Below are 16,912 nucleotides of genomic sequence, written 5' to 3'. Positions count from 1 at the left end.
GTTTCGGTTCGGTGCGCCATATGAACCAAATAATTACAGTCCTGTGAGCCTAACACAGTTTAATTACAGTCTAACTATTTGCAGGTGTGGAGTGTTGGCAGTGTGTCACTTTCTGTCTGTTAGCCAAAGCGTGCTAGTTTGGCTTCTCTTTCATGTTATACAGGCTGAGATAACCAGGGAAGACCTTCACAAATCACTCCCTGTTAGAAAGCATCACTTTTTCCAGTACATTGGGCATGAATTGAGTATCACCAACAGCACACCCAAGATCTGGTATCATTGTCTTGGTTTCTGCAGTTACGTCAAACATTTCATCTCATTTGCAACAGCCGAGGATATCGATTGCAGAACTGCATAAAACCAGACATGAGACAGGATATTTTGTTCAAGCTGTCAACAAAGCTTATCTTGCAGTCATGCTTTAATGCTTTGATTGTCATTGGCACCAGGTTCACTGCAGGTGACACACCCTGCATAGCAGCCTGGTTGGTTGAGGTGGGGCATTGCCTTCACACGCTCAGTCAGGATAGGCTATTGATGGGGCCTTAACAAACAGGGGTTAATGGTACCTCGCATGGGCATGTTTGCCTGGCAAATCCAAGAAGCTTGCTCAAATAATTTGCTCCTGATCTGGTACTTTTCTTTGGGAAGTTCAAAAACTTTTGGCGGGTAGAAAATCAGGGCTGGAAATGACAGCTGGAGACGTATTGTTACACAAAGCGGATATGTTGCCATGATCAGTTTTGTAGAGAACATGGTATTTATGTATGGTGTATGAGCTGTAATATAATGTTCCTATGTGTGCACATAGATCTTTTGTACATATCTTTTGCTTTGGGTGTATTTCTACGATACTTTTTGGCCATTTGTAAAAGTTTGAGCACGCTAATTTGAAAATAAAATGAACAGAATTTTGGTTTTCCCCGCTGTACCGAAAAACAAAACCGGGATGCTATTGAACTGTGACTGTGTGTGTTTGTAAACTCCTAAACCCAGGTATCAAAAGTCAATGTGCACAGCAGCAGAAAGCACCTGAAACCTCCACAGTCTAAAAGCAGTTAGCAGCAGGTTTCTGTTTAACCTCTGTCTCAGTGAGAATTATCCTGTTTGCATTTTCATTCTCCTTTTGCCATCTTTTGTGATACATTTCCCAGATGTTACTTTGGATACAACTAACTGTTTTGCATTCCAGGAAATGTGCATTTTCTGTATCAAGTTTTCTGGTGTTATCTGGCAGGTTCTTGAAAATGTCTTGTCACACTTATCGGGTTGTCAGAGGGTCACCGTTTCACAATTCTTCTTCAGTGATTGTTGTCAGTTCTAACATCCTCTTCTACGCTATCTGTGTTTTATTGGGAACTTAATTGCTCACAGCTACCTTTATGCTTATTAGAAAGTTTGTTAGACTGGAAGTTGCAAGGTGTTACATAATGTGATAGGACTGTATTCATTGAGTCAATTTAATCAGTGAGCTTGTCATTATGAAACTGTGCTCACAGTTGATGTCAACCACAACAACAACATAAAAAAATCTGTGTGGAGTTGTTGGACTTCTCAGACTTTTAACAGTGAAACTTAAACAAGGTAACACTGGGTGATAAAATAGAATATATTTAACTTTTTTACATTACATTACACGTCATTTAGCAGACGCTTTTGTCCAAAGCGACTTACAATAAGTGCATTCAACCTGATGGTACTAGACATAGACCATAGGAATCGAGTAAGTACATAACTTTAAGAGCTAACTGTCATTGCTAAGGAGTGCTATATGTTAAAGAAGAAAAGAATAAGAGATATAATAAGATATATAATATCAATATAATATATATAATAAAATCAACTTCAAGCTTGATATTGTTGATACAATGTAATGTGACAATATGTTTGGTATGACAGTTGGTACTCCCATACTTAATCTTGTAAATGCTGATGAATATCCCTATTAGTGACTGCGGCATCTGATTTGTAAGGAAGCTTTATGCAATGCTTCTACCCGGCCAGCAGCAGCATGCACCACTCTAACTGTAATTGTAAATTGAGTTTTTGTGCTGTCAAGATTGACATTGTTTGCCCTGGAGAGTTCTTGCAGGTTTGTAAAAATGGTACCAAAACTCTGAAAGCTTTCCACTCCTCTCACATTTTTCTGTCTCTCTTCTTTATTTTTTTTTCCCCCAGCTGAGGATGATGGGTTGTGGGAGAACGGGCTTTCCTACGAGTGTCGCACGCTGCTGTTCAAAGCCATCCACAACTTGCTGGAGCGCTGCCTCATGAATCGCAGCTTCGTTCGCATCGGCAAGTGGTTTGTCAAACCCTACGAGAAGGATGAGAAGCCCATCAACAAGAGGTACGTTGGCACCACTTGTTCTGCTGAGTTCTTCTCCACGGTGTCTCCTCTTTTTTTGGCAGTGTTCTGCACGTGCACCTGCATTCTGGAAATGTGTATTTTGTTCTTAGCGTTGCCCTTTTAGGCACATTATGTCTGGTGTTGTTATGTTGTGCTGTGGTCTGGTGCAGCTCAGGCTGAGCGCCGTGCTCCAACAGACACAGGGTTCAGTTTTTATACGGAGGTCAGTGTGTAGGCGATTGAACCACACTTCTAGGGTTAGGGGTTCTGCTCCCACTGGCAAGATGAAAAATATGTGCTTATGTGGATGCTCTGAAAAGCAGCAGATATGAAATAGCATACATTGAACCAGGGAATTCCCGCTCATGTTTTATTTGCCTCAGATCTGGATTTAAGTGTCTTATGATACTGTATTGTATTCAGCCTTTGGTTTATCACATTTGTCTCAATTTGTCTTTTTGTGTACTTTTTCTGGCCTTGACTATACTGACTCACTGATTTGTCACTAGAGAGGTGTTTTTACATTCCTCCATTGTCTATGATGAAGACATGTCTATGCACCTGCTAAAATCTGAGCTTCAAATGTACACTGGGCAAGCTAGATTAGGCACGCCACTACTTCAAAAAGCCAATCAAAAGCTGTTAAGTAAACCTCAGTTCAGAGTGCGAAAACACACTGTAACATCGTTGAAGATATAATTAGATGTTTTACAGCCACTGCCAGTTACAAGCTAACAAACAATATAAAATATGCTGACTATCATTCTTATATTTTGCTAGTCATCGATCAGTAGTCAGAGTCTGGAGGCACACCGACGTTTCTGCTAACGTTAAAAAAAAAAAAGGACTAGAACATGATAGTCCCACCACAGTCTGCAGACCTCAAGCTGTGCCCAGCATGCACCGCTCTCTCACCGGTCAAGTTCTTAGTTGGGGAGGAGGAATAAATGTTTCTCCAGTCCTCTCTCAAGGTTTTTTCTTACTATTTGTGTGGGAAAACCATATTAATTAAATAGTAATCACAGCAGAGTATTTTTACATACATTAAAATGTGTCTGGAGGGGGACTTTAACATTAAGCTATGCAGTGCACACTTAGCCTAGTAAGTGCTCCATTAGAATTAGTAAAGAAATGAATGGCAGCCAAATAATCAGCATGCTTTTTAATTGCTGGCTCATTTAATATGGTGCTCTACAGCAATTCTTTATCTAGCATCAACAAAATATTGACGTTCACAATAATTTTTCCGGTATGAGTTTAGAGGTGTAGCTCACCTGCAGAATACTGCTCAAATATATGCAAAACGTACTTTTATACCCTCGGGGGCACAGCTTGCTTGCACATCACCATATTATTAGTTAAAAACTGCCGGCTGCTGTTTATTTGTTTTGTGTGCCCAACAGTTAACTTGCGGGTCACTTGCTAGCAGGTTGCTTAGCGTTAGTTTTTTAATGGAGAGCAATTGGGCACTTTTGACAGCTGCTGTACCCAGGGCAAGCAAACAAAGAATCAAATGGAGCAGGCTGTGTCTGACATTGATTCATCAAAAAGACTGTCTGGATTGGCCCCAGTCTTGATTCTGCGGATCGGCGCAGGACATCCCTGCATTGTACACTACATTACAGATGATATGAGAGTTTTAGAAATGACTGAAAGATGTGCTGTTGTGCCAGCACTGTCTGTCTCCTATCTGCCTCTCTCCCGCTCTGAGTGTGTTTGTGTACAACGGAGACATCCTCCAGCTCCTCTTTGCTATCTGCTGAGCTGGATTTCTTGCCCTTGGTGTCTGGGTTTATTGATAAGAGACGGAAACGCGGGTAGTGAGAAGAAAATGACCGTAGCAGTTTTTTACTCCGCACTCCCGCAAACTCCCCTACTCGTCCCCGCGTTTAATACACAGCTATTGTTTGGTAGCTTTTTTTTCAATATTTGGTTTTTATAATGCTGTGTGAGTTGTGACAGGTCTTATGCCTGCATGTGTAACACCTGCAGGGCAGAGGAGCAGATAGCAGCCTCTAAAGTCTACCAGCTCTATTATGTGTGTGCATGTGTCAGTGGGTTATTGTTTTTGGAGTTATTTTGGTGTTGTTGCCAGACTCCCCAGTCAGGTGACCGCCGGGGCCCACGCAGTAACATAATCTTGTGTGTGCACAGAGACACGTGTGTGTGTGTGTGTTTGTTTGCAGGCCAGTTGCCCCGTCCAGGATAGAAATGGCCAGAACTCTGCTATCTGCTGTCAGCTCGTCTTTATCATCACCCCAGTGAGGGGAGGCAGAGCAGAGTTACCAGCTTTAATGCAGACTCTTTCAGGGCACTGCATCTGTAGACAATGACTCTTATCTGTCAGGACAAGTGTGATAGATTTTCACTTAAGTGGCAGAATAATAGACAAAAGGATAGACAAAATACCACCAAAGAACAAGCCACTTCTCTTTTCAGCTATATTCATTGCTTGTTTTTAGCTCTATTACCTCTTTACCCAGCGCACTGATCACAGAGGGCCCCAGTCAAGGGAAAAAAACAAAACAATGGTCTTTTCCTCTGCTCCGGAATTCACAGGCCACCCTCTGTCTGTGTGTCTGGTTCTCCCTCTCTCTCTCCTCTCACTCTCTCTCTCACTCGCTCACTCGCTCGCTCTCCCCTTCCCTTCATCCCCCTCTGCTGTCACGGAGCAGACTGGGCAGGTTATAAATAGTGGTGCAACCACCCTGAATCTTAGTTGTCGTCAAGGATGTTTTTCCTCTCCCTTTGGTGTGTTCCGCCGTGCTCCAGCCACGCTGGGATTTCGACGAACAAAGCACCACAAAACTGTGACGGAAATTTACAAGACCCTTTTTGTGTTTTCTTTTTTTATGTGGCTGCTGCGTCCAGACCAGCTGGTCTGACAGCGAAACATTTCCTGAGCCGTTATTGATGTAGCTCTGTGGTATTTGGAATTATTAAATCGCCCAAAATAATATTGGTTTTTGTTTCTGTGTGACAAAGTACACAGTGATGGATCCCTCACTCTTATGCTTGCAATGTGATCCAGAGCTGCTCTACCTTCTATGCGTCTTGTCAACATGGAGTTTGTCTGACCAGTAATGCCAGTACTGAACTGAACTGGTGGTTCACCCTTAGGGAGACTTCCTCCACATGGGTGGTATAACAATGCTTGTTATGACAGCACTCATATCTTACATCATTCTCAGTGACTTGCTTGATTCCATAGGGAATGGGATTAAAAATGTCCTGCTAATATTACCATGAAACTGGACTTGACTGCACATTGTTTCACGCCTGTCATGTTTTCCAGCGGGAATATAGAAACACACATTAAAGGTGGTTAGTTAACCCTGTTTGCTGTCACCTCATCTATCTCTCCAAAGCACCTCGCTCACCTTTCATTTAGAAGTAGGTCAGGCGCTAGTTACTGTTTCCTCTTCTTTAAAATCACAAAGAGATCCGCAGCAAGGAAAACAAACAGTATTTACATGCACATGCGACAACAAAAAAAAATCTTAAATCAATTTTTTTGGTCATGAAATAATTTTTTTAAAGCATAACAAAACATCTTAAAATCTATTAATTAATTGCTTTTATTATTTAAAACGTTATAGTACTAAATTTACTTTTTCAGGCTTTTTGAAAGCTGCTTGCACAAAACAAAACATTTGATCACCACCTTGGGCTCTAGGTAATTGTGATTTCTGATATTTTACAGTCCAAACAATTAATCAATTAAGTGAAACAGTAATTGGCAGCTTATGAAAATAATTGTCGGTTGCAGGCAGCACTCATTGATTATCAGAATGGCTGCAGATTAATTTTCTGTCTGCAGTTCTACGTGAACGCTCCCTCGAGGCACACTTGTCATTGTCAGTCATCAGTCGGATGCTTTGGACTTTCCAAAGCTAGAAACAATAAACACTAAAAGAAAGATGTTTTTGTGTGGGACGCTGAAATCAAATCTGCTTATGGGAAACACTGGCTTCCCCTCTGATCATCAGAGAACTCCTCTGCATCATCCAAAGTCTCCAGTTGGTGGAGGCTGTGGCCAGCTGACAGTGTTCATAACCTCAACCTCAGACCTCAGCCTGTGTTGAAATGCTTACATCATCTCTCTCTCTCTTCCTTCCTCCCTCCCTCCCTCCCTCCCTCCTTCTTTCTCATTTTAGCCTGATGTGTTTAGTAAGCAGGAGGCAGCAAACGGAGTCGTCAGAATCTTTGATAGTGATAACCTCTATTAGTGCCTCCTGTCTTTTTTCAGCCATAATTTCCCATTTCTGCAAGCAAGGGAAATCTGTCAAGATTAAAGTTAAATAGAAATATTGAAAACAAATGAACTGTTTTTAATATATTTTTAAGACCAAATCAATACACATTGATTTGTTTAAAGCCTTTTGTTTTTTAATGCGAAGTGCAAATGCAGCAGTATGTGTTGATACAGCTGACAGTAAATCTCTTTGTCTGGAGTACAGGCGGCTCCAAGTTGTGCAGCCTGGTTGTTTCTGTGAACCTTGTGCTGCTAGGTAGACTGGCTTCAGGAAAAGAGAGAGAGAGTGAGCGGGAGAGAACACAAGGGAAGAAAGGGAGGAAGGAGGGGGTGAGGGAACAAGCAAGGGAGAGCTCCTCTTGGTTGTCATGGCAGCAGGGAAATGCACCATGGGATCGTGTGTTTCCAAGGTGAAGCGGGATGCTCGTGCTCTATTGGTCAGCTTAAGGCAGACTAACTCGTTGACTTGCTCCTAATTGGCTGCATTACCAAAATTCAGAGCAACATTAAATCCGGCCTGCTTTGATGTTTCAATTTGATCAGGACAAAAGGAATATCATTTCTTTTTATCTGCTTTATATGCACTCTTTATTAAAGGACTTGCAATGTATTCCAACCGCGCGGCAATCAGGAGTGTTAGATTACTACTCGGCTGTATTTAAATATGTGTAGTCAGATGTGCATTTAGCTGTTGTTGTGTGACTGAAAGCATCATTAACAAATCAAGCTGTTATGAAATGAGGCCAGTGTGCAGCAGCTCATATTACAAGATGGAATAATAATGAATGTATGCAAACCATAGTTATACAAAAACAAACATGCCTGCACAAACACATGCGGCTGTCTGCATTTTTCTGCATGACTGTGTGTTATGTGGCTGAGCACATTCTTCTTCTATTGTTTTGCCCGACGTTGGGAGGTGAATGTGTGAGTCCTGGTGCGCTGTGGCAGGCGGAAGCAGAGAGCAGCACTCTGTTAAGTAGGACAGTGCAGGATAAAGGGCCACTGCCTCCAGTCTGGGGCTAAAGCGCTAAATTTATCCCCTCCCTGCTCCCAGCACAACACAAACACACAGGGAGACGGCCACACAAACATGCTCGTCAACAATCGGCATGCGAGCCAGTCCACACAGAGGGCATTCGAGGAGTTGGCACACAAGCTTTTCATTGGGATTATTGGTGTAAGGCACAAGACTGTGTCGGCATATATAATATTTAGCGTGCATGAGGACTAATGCTGCTGATATAGAGGTACAGGACAACTCGGGACCTCTCCTACATACCTCACCCCCAACACTCGCCCCCCCACCCCTGGTCTTCCCTATACTTCATCAGTCTCTCTAGCAGCAGGAACTCCAGGGAGACTGGACTGTGGGACCATGTGACCCGGCGCTCTGGACATATCATGTTGCTAGAGAGATCCTGTGCACCAGATAAATATGGCTCTTAAAGGAAAATGCCAGTGTGTTTTGATTGGTATGGGTCATTTCCTTATAAAGTCTACATTCTGCTTCAGAAATTTTTGCAAGGGGCAAAACTGTTCCAAAAAATTTCAGTGTGCCCCTAAAACCTGTTATCAAGGGACAAAAAAATCCTAATCCTAAATTAAGCAATCATTTTATTTTCATTTATTTCATATTTCTCACTGTAACACACACTCACACAACCAGTGCTCTTGCATATGAATGCACTGATAATAGCCACAATATGTTTTCTTTAACCATGTTGGCCCAATGCTGTGATTAATGTATGCATTTCACTCTGGGCTCATTTCACATTAAAATCAGCATTTTCTTTTACACTACTTACTATATTTAAAAGGGCCCTCAAAATGTTGTAAATGCCCAGATTTTTATTTTTTTTTGACAGCAGGGCATCCCCCCAAGATTTAAACGAAAAAAAATCCTATATTGTATACATTAATATTCACTCCATGGGCTACACGGTGGTGTTGTGGACAACTACCTCACAGCAAGAGGGTCACTGGTTCAACCTGCGGCTCTTCTGTGTGGAGTTTGCATGTTCTCCCGGGGTCAGCGTGGTTTCTCTCTGGGTCCTCCGGCTTCCTCCCACAGTCCAAAAACATGCACTTAGGTTTAATTGGTGACTCTTAATTGCCCCTAGGAGTGAATGAGAGCGTGGTCTGGCGACCTGTCCAGAGTGTACCCCGCCTCTCACCCAGTGTCAGCTGGGATCAGCTCCAGCCCCCAAAGACCTGAGTTTGGATAAGCGGTTGAGGATAATGGATGGATTAATAGCCCATTTCTTTTCGCACCACTTTAGTGTTGCAATTTAAAGCGGAGTCTTTTGCATCACCAAGCTTACAAATACCCTACAGTTTATAGCTATCTGCCAGTATACTTATTTTAACAACATGCCCCCATGTCAGCCTCAAGGCAAATCATAGTATTTATATTGACTGCACTGGTAAAACCATTCTCATCCATTAAGTTACTATCTGATGGAAATAAGTAAACCATTTGTTTAAAAAAATGGTATCAGTCAGTTGACAAAGATGGATTATGGCTTGGCGAACAGCATATTGCATTTCCAATTGGATGAGAAGTATGATTTACCGAAGTCAATATGACATTGGCGTATCTCATAACGGTATGCACGGTGAACAAAACGCTCGCAATGTTTCACGTAGTGTGAAGAAACAAGAGACCATCAGGAAAACTCTCAGCACCTTGTTATAATATTTTTCCTCCAATTTCCGCTCCTGAATGCCTGCCTCATTTCTTCTAATGCCAGCGAGAGGCCCTGAGAGATCAAAGAATTTATCTCTCATTACTGAAGTTAACAGGCGTCATCGTCTTTTTATGTGTTGTGGCATTGAGGAAACCCACATTGTGTCAGCGGTGGAACTCAAGGGTGGCAGCAGGGACACGTTTCAGCGTTCACGGAGGGAATCCTGTGTCCTTACGTTTCCTCTGCTCCCTCTCCTGCTCTTCACACCCTCCTGCCTCCTCAGACACTGCAGCCTGCATTCCTCCCATTCCTCCCATCTTCCTATGTGACCAGAGGCTATGGCAGAGTTGGGGCCAAGCGAAGGTCTGAAGGAGTCGTCATAGTTAATCCGTCAGGCGTCCCTCCCACCCTGTCTCCCCCTCTCTCTCTCTCACTGTCCTTTTCTAAGTAACTGTGATTACTATGGTGCTGTCTTTAACCTAAAGGTTCTGACAGATGGCCACATATGAAGCTAATCCCTTATATGGCATTAGACCTTTCACCTCAGCTCTGTAACCTACAAGGCGACAGCTTTGTATTTACAGATCTACAGGAACCTCGTCAAAGGGAATGGGAAACTCCAGAGAAACCTTGAAATTAAGTTAGTCCAAGCAAATGTGTGGCAGCCAAATTTCGCTTTCAGTTGAGGTTAACTGTTTAGGCTAATAGGAGTCCTGAAGACACTTTGAGGGTTGCAGAAGACATAATCCTGAGACCAGGATTGGTAATCCTGTCTTTAGGTTTATACTCATTGTTTAGACAACACTGTGAAACTATCAGCCTAAACAACTCACTTTGTTTAAAGAATTAAAGTCTAACATGAAATGCAATATAAGGAGTGATGGAGAATGCATTGAGCTTTGTGGTTTCAAACGGCTCAGCTGATTGATCCAGTTTCATCAATCATCTGAACCCCAAAACCCAGCAGTGGATTTGAAAAGCATGTTTTCTATTAAAAAAGTTAAATTTATTATACAGAAACTGTAAAAAACGCATGTGACTGGATCATGTGTGACACATTTCGTAACAGTAATCATATTAAGTTTTAAAATAGAAATATTTAATTAAAATTACTTTATATTTTGTGTCTAATTTAATAATGCATATTGACAATAAATTAATAATAATGATGGTAATAAATTTGCCTATTTTCACCAGCCATATCCAATAATAATCATTAAATTGCTCCTCAGTGCAACTGGAAAGCCACAAATCACTCAGCTGACATGTGTTGAACAGTCATGTGACATTTTTTGTGGAAATCCAGCTGATTCCAATTTCTGTAAAATAATAACCGCTTTTTCTTTTTTTTTATGATTTATGGTTATTATTACTGCGCTATACTGCATAAAATACATTTTTTAAATATTGTCTACCTGTTGCCATGAATGTGTTGTTAACCCAACGTTAAAAATACTGCTTGCAGTCAGTTGTTGTGATGTGCTGCTGAATGAGCCGTTTGATTTATAAATCTGTTGTTGTTACCTCTCTGCCACACACTTGTTTCAATACAGCGTTACGCCCAGCATTATTTGAGAGTGTGATTAGTGTAACAGATGTTTTCAATGCATCAACAAGCAAACTTCCACTGCCATGCACAGAGCATGAACAACAACTTATTTTTCCACTAAGAGAAGTCAACACTCTGTTGATTAGTCCTCTTTCTTGCAGCGTACTGAGGCCAACACACATAGCCGATTTACATGGGGGAAACCTATGTTATCCATTGTTGCTATTGTTGCCAGTTAATACTGTTGAAAGTGTATGTATCTCTGCTTAATTTGGCATCAAAACAAATTTTCTTAAATTGAGCTTTATATTTTGGGTAACAAAATAAAGCACATCTGATTCTGTCACTTTTGAGACATTTCATTTTAAATCCAGTAAAGGATTACATGCACCATGAGCTGTTAAACTAATATTAAAGTCTAATTTCACCACACAGAGTCACCAGCCCTCTGATATTTAGTCTGACAGTTAATTAATTTGTTCAATAAAACAAAGAGATTACGTCGCCCTGTTGACCTTTACTCATTTCTCTGGGAGGCTGTTAGGAAAACCCACACATTTGGCTAAGGCATTTAGTTACATTTCCACATTTAAAACCACAATAACTACAGTATAACGTGATTTTCTAAAAGCGTTTCAGCTAATTTGAACGGAAAAAGGGCAAAAGTAGGACTTTCCTTTGTATGTTAACTGCAGAAGCGTTGCTTTAATCCAGGATGACGCTGACTAATTGGCCACGGCTCTGGGTAATGAACCTTTATTATTACAACTGCACAACTCATATTACTAAAGGCATGATGACCTAATGACTCAACATGAGCATGGCTTAAAACAAGCGTACATACCACAGCTGTAGTTCTTCACCGCTTATGCTACACAGTTAAGGATTGTTTGCTTGAATGTTACGTTTCTTTGAACAGAGTGCATGTTTTGGTTATTAAATGCACACTGCAGTGATATACTAAGTGCCTCTTTCACAAGAAGGAACAGATGTGGCATCACAATCACGATGCAGTTGCAAAGTGATTATGTGAACATGGTAATGAGCGTAATTGCTGATTTTTTTCCTTCTTCACAAGAGCAAAGGTACCTGGCTCAGACTGAAAGTTTTTAGCTGACAGCAGGTGTATTAGAGGAACCCTGGTGTGTGCCTGCATGTGTGTATGTGTGTGTCTGCATTTGTGTGCGTTTAAACTGGGAGGAAGCTGGAACCTGACTTGTTGTCAGGGTTATGTCAGTATTATCTTTAGCTGGCTCCAGCTGTATCTGTGTGTGGCTATGATAGACTTGCAGAGGATCGGATTTCTCCTCTTTTTATGCGCTTGTCGTTCTATCTCTTTCTATCTCCCTTCCAAGTTTAATCTGACATATATAAAGAGGCTCACCCCCTCTCCATTTGTGGCAGAGGGAAATCAATTCAAAGTAATAGAGCTCTGAGTGTGTGTAAGTGAATGTGCTGGCCTTAAGAGTTTAGTTCAGTGTTTTCTCTCGCACCTAGTCTCCCGTGTGAACTGTGTGCTAGAGCCGGAGCTGCTGCGTCTCTCTGGGCGCCGTGTGTTTGTGTGCTTGTGTTACTTTGGCAGCAGACAGCGCTGTTGTTTCCCAGTGGTCAGGTGGCTAGACAGTAGGGAAGATTATATCACCCTCGCTACGCGTCCTCTAATTCAATGCTGTTTACCACCTTCATTCTTTTTTTACCTCTCTCCACCCTTAGTTGTTTTTCTCTCGCTCTCAAACAAAATGCTGCCTCATTATTAAATGAAAGTTTGTACCATTCTTATGAATCGGCATTTCATAAGGTGGCTTTGATATGAAAGCCAGTTGATTATAGCTATCATTTAACCATCTGAACCCAAAACCCAACAGCGGGTTTGATAAGCATGTTTTCTTAAGAAATATTGCCCAAAAATACCCAATTTATCATACGCTGAAACTGTAAACAGAAAAGGCATTCTAGTCTGCTTTTCAATCGGATGGTCCTTGAATGGATTACTTGTGATACATGCTTCCAAATAGAAGCTTAAAATTGCAATATTTTGTCAAATTCTCTTTTAAAAGATAACATTAAGTTCTGCTCTCCTCTGTGCAACTGGGAAGCTATGAATGAAAGTCAAAAGACAAAAATGCATAGAAATAAATGCACAGAACTGCATTTTGCAGTGAACACGAGAGGTTGCATGTAGATGTTGTAAAAATGTAAACGTTCAATATGTATAGCATGTGGACTCCCTATTTTTTCTTTCTTTCAAAGATTGGTACCACTTGTTGGCAAATGTTGTGTGTTTATATATAGATTAGATATATATAGATTCATATTGTACTTTTTCTGTTTTCATGATTTGTAGCATTATATCTGTGTTACACTGCACAAAAGACATTTTTTCTTCTTTTTTCTCCATGCCATTATTTTGCTGATTCCATAGAGGTGCAGGACTCGTATGTTATGGTGAAAAACAAGGCCACAGTGACTTAAATGTGACAGGAGCAAAAAAAAGTCCGGAAACTGCTTGGAAGTTCACAGGGTTAAACAATAATGCAAGCTCTCTACCGCCTCCTTGCTCCTTCCAAGAATAAGCTTTGATCCCCGACCATGGTGTCTTGGCAACAAGTCTCTTTTTACCTCACTGTTTATTGTCAGAAACAATTTATCCGGCTTCACGTGGTGGCTGATTGTTATTGTAAGCTTTAATTCCTGAAACATTGTTTGATATTATTGTGCCAGAAACGGTGCCCATGTCACCGTGTCCTGTCACCGCAGCAGCGCATGACCAGTCAAAACATGTTTACACGCCTCGGATCGTAACAACAAGCTGCTGCACATGGCAGATATCCATGTGCACCACAGAGCAGAGGTGACTGCTGTGTCCAGCGGTGCAAAATGGCCAGAGACGGAAGGCTGACTCTCCCTAGCAGTAAGGACACTTGCTGCTGTTGTTGCTGTTGTTGCTGTTGTTGTGCTGAGGAAGTGTACAGCGGCTAAACGGAAGCTCAGTTGTTAGAGCGCGGCCGGCCAAGACCAACAAACATTATGGAATGTTAAAGCTCTGCAGCCTTTTTTCTCCCCTCTTTATCTTCATATCCTTCACAAGCTGTCCTCTTCACCCCGGGCTCCGTGGTTTCCGTTTCACTTTTGATTCACCTTAAATCAAGTTTCATATTCCCTTTGTAAATCTGTGTGTGAGTGAGCATTTATCTGATGCTTTAAAAGAAATTGTGACTCAGCTGGAAACTGTTCAGTAGCTAATGGTCAGTTCTGTATCATTTACAGCAATAACAATCTCGTTTTTTTTTTGTTTTTTTTTACATTTTATCCTTTGCAACAAGATAAAAGTCCGACAGATTGATTATAGCTGCAGCAGCAGCAGTAAAATCCTGCTGCAACCCCTCTATGTGATTGTCAGTAAAAAATGTTGATTAATCAAAGATTTCCGAGAGGCGTATAAAAACAGTTCATTGAATTAAACACAACAAGACAGCCCAAAAATCACTACAAGCTGTGATACAACAATACATAAAGAAGAGAAACAACATATTTCTGAACAGTGCAACAAAATTTACAGGCCTGGGAAATAAAACTCTATGAAAATTTCACTAATGCATTAAATTTGGCAGCAACATCATAATCCTGTGATACGTAAATTACAGCGCACATTGATTTATAGCAGCCCAGACAGTAAATGAATGAATTGGGATGCTCTGGTCCCTGTGGGTTTACATGGGCAACTGCTTTTGCTGCCATTTGCTGTAAAAACAAGCCACAAATTCATCTGCTGGCAAGCCTGTGTGCAGATAACTCACAGGAGATAATGAGATGGTGTTGCTCAGAGTCATTGTTATATTCAGTAAAAACAATGTTGTTTCTCTTCATCATTGCAGCTGTCCGCAGTTTGTCAAAAAAAGGTTTACAGTGGATATTAAATATATATTTATGACAAGCTAACTTAATTCCTTCAAGTCGATCAACCAGCTTGATTGACAATTTGATCCATAGAAAATTTAACAACAATTAATCTGATTCGCAAGTTCCTATTCTTCTATTGTGATGATATGCTGCTGTTTTACAAAACTGTTTTTTTCTCATAAATGCAAAAATACAAAACACAACTTTTAACAAAACCATACCACAAACATATAGCACATTAGATATTACCCTAAAGTTGATGCAGTACAATCAATGAATAACTCCCTTTTTTTTTTTTTTTTACAATTTTTTTGTTTTACCCAGGTACACTTAGTGGTTTGACACACTGAGGAACAAGAGTTCTTCAGTCTGTTCCAGCCTGTGGGACTTTAAATCTTCTGTTGTTCATATTCTTCAGATAAAATGTGAAAGGGCTCTGAAGTAATATAACCAACCAAAGGCAACATTCTTTTAGTATCGGAGAAATTGTTGTCGAGAATATAATCTGCAAATCAATTCTTAATGAAACAGTCCTTAGTTGCATTCCTAGAGAGAGGAAAACGGAATATCGTGTCCAATGCAATCTAGAAACGAGAAAGCAGCCTGAGAGAGGATGCTGTTGTGCCGCTGTGTGTCAGCTGGTGCCTGTACAGTGAGGAAGCTTTCAGATAAAGTAAAATGTCAGAAGACTTATTGTGTGCACTGCCAAGAAACAAGCTGTAACGTATATACCTTTCTGTAGATAAGCGTCAGAACAAAACTTTCGGGGATGGCTGCTCATGTGTTTGTGCGTTGAACAGCGGAGCGTCCAAGTGACACTGATGGAGGCTGTCAGTCCCACGTGGCTCTCTGCCGCCGCACAGGTCGCCGCTGGCCTTTGGCACCTCATTTCCATGGCATGCCAGCTGAAGGCAAATGTGCCCACCTGCCCTCCTTTGTATGTGGGCCCCACTCCAAATCCTCACTGGATTATCTTATTGTCTCCTTTACCGAGCCAAAGGCCACCGGCCATTTGCATTTGAGAGGTGGAGCAGGGAGTGCCTCTGTGGACAATCACAGTGGTGTGCGCGCTAGCGTGCGAGCGAGCGTACGCGGTGTGTGACGGGCGAGGAGAAGAGAAAAGGAGAGCAGATCACGGAGCAGCCCGGTCTATTTGCCAGTTAATAGATGAAGAGCAGAGGAGAGCGGAGTGGGAGGAAAGGTGGAGACGGAGAGAGAAAAGATGATTAAAAGATCTTGTGGCTTTTTGTCAGGCTACAACAGTAACCCTCCCTCTTTCATATTCTCTCTCAACATGACTGAGAGAGAGAGATAGAGGAAAACAACATGTGATCCCATACATCTCATTAATGAACAGCATTCTGACAAGTATCTAGTTGTTTTGAAGGCTGTTTAAATGAGTATCGTGGGTACGCTGCAGGCTGCTGTATCTCATATTTCCCCTCCATCATTAAGATGCATTTAATTCCTCTAATAACGGAGCAAACAAACAAGATGAGAATTATTTGGTAGTTTAAAGAGGGGTTTGTGCGACCAGTAGCAGAGCGTGCTGCTGACAGGTGGTGTTTTAATCACACACTTGCACAGTTTTCTGTGCTGCTCAACACTGGCCTTGAGTTTTGTCCTTTTTTGAAGTGGAAGCAGTATCTCGCTGCAGGGGAGATGACATTCTGAAATCCCTGAGAACCTGAGTCTTGAGGCAGGTTCGACATACTTTAACAGACGCTGTCCTGGAGCAGGGGCCCCGGGGGTCCCTCAGGGGGGGTTCCTGGGGACCCTGAGGCAAAGTAAGAAATAGTTTTCAAATTTAATCATAATTTCATTTTGATTAAATTTGGAGTTAAGGCAGACGGGGAACATTACAGGGGTGCCTGTCTTCATTTTCAGTACAGGACTGACTGGTAAATGGTAAATGGACTGCACTTATATAGCGCTTTTATCCAAAACGCTTTACACTACAGACTGCTCAGTCACCTGTTCACACACACATTCATACTGGTGGCTGAGGGTACCTGCCACCATTGGGAATTAAATAATTCACTGATGAATGCAGCATCACCTTCCGATCAGTGGGCGACCGCTCTACCAACTGAGCCACAGACGCCCCACTATAGCTTCACAATGCGTTTGTTGGTCGGTCAGGCAAGTTCTTTTCAGCTGAATACCAAGAA

At 41.6% G+C, this 16,912-nt stretch overlaps 1 protein-coding gene across 1 annotated transcript in view; it reads left to right on the top strand.

Annotated features, from left to right (window-relative positions):
* med13a (mediator complex subunit 13a) overlaps nt 1-16,912 on the top strand; it is a 91,543-nt gene that overhangs the window by 22,486 nt on the left and 52,145 nt on the right. Inside the window, exon 4 of the mRNA XM_059351653.1 lies at nt 2,179-2,347. Coding sequence (XP_059207636.1) covers nt 2,179-2,347 — 169 coding nt within the window. The remainder of the gene's footprint in view (nt 1-2,178; nt 2,348-16,912) is intronic.

The sequence above is a fragment of the Centropristis striata genome, chromosome 15 (assembly GCF_030273125.1).
Source record: "Centropristis striata isolate RG_2023a ecotype Rhode Island chromosome 15, C.striata_1.0, whole genome shotgun sequence".
Taxonomy (NCBI): domain Eukaryota; kingdom Metazoa; phylum Chordata; class Actinopteri; order Perciformes; family Serranidae; genus Centropristis; species Centropristis striata.
This window is presented reverse-complemented; position numbering and strand designations above follow the sequence as displayed.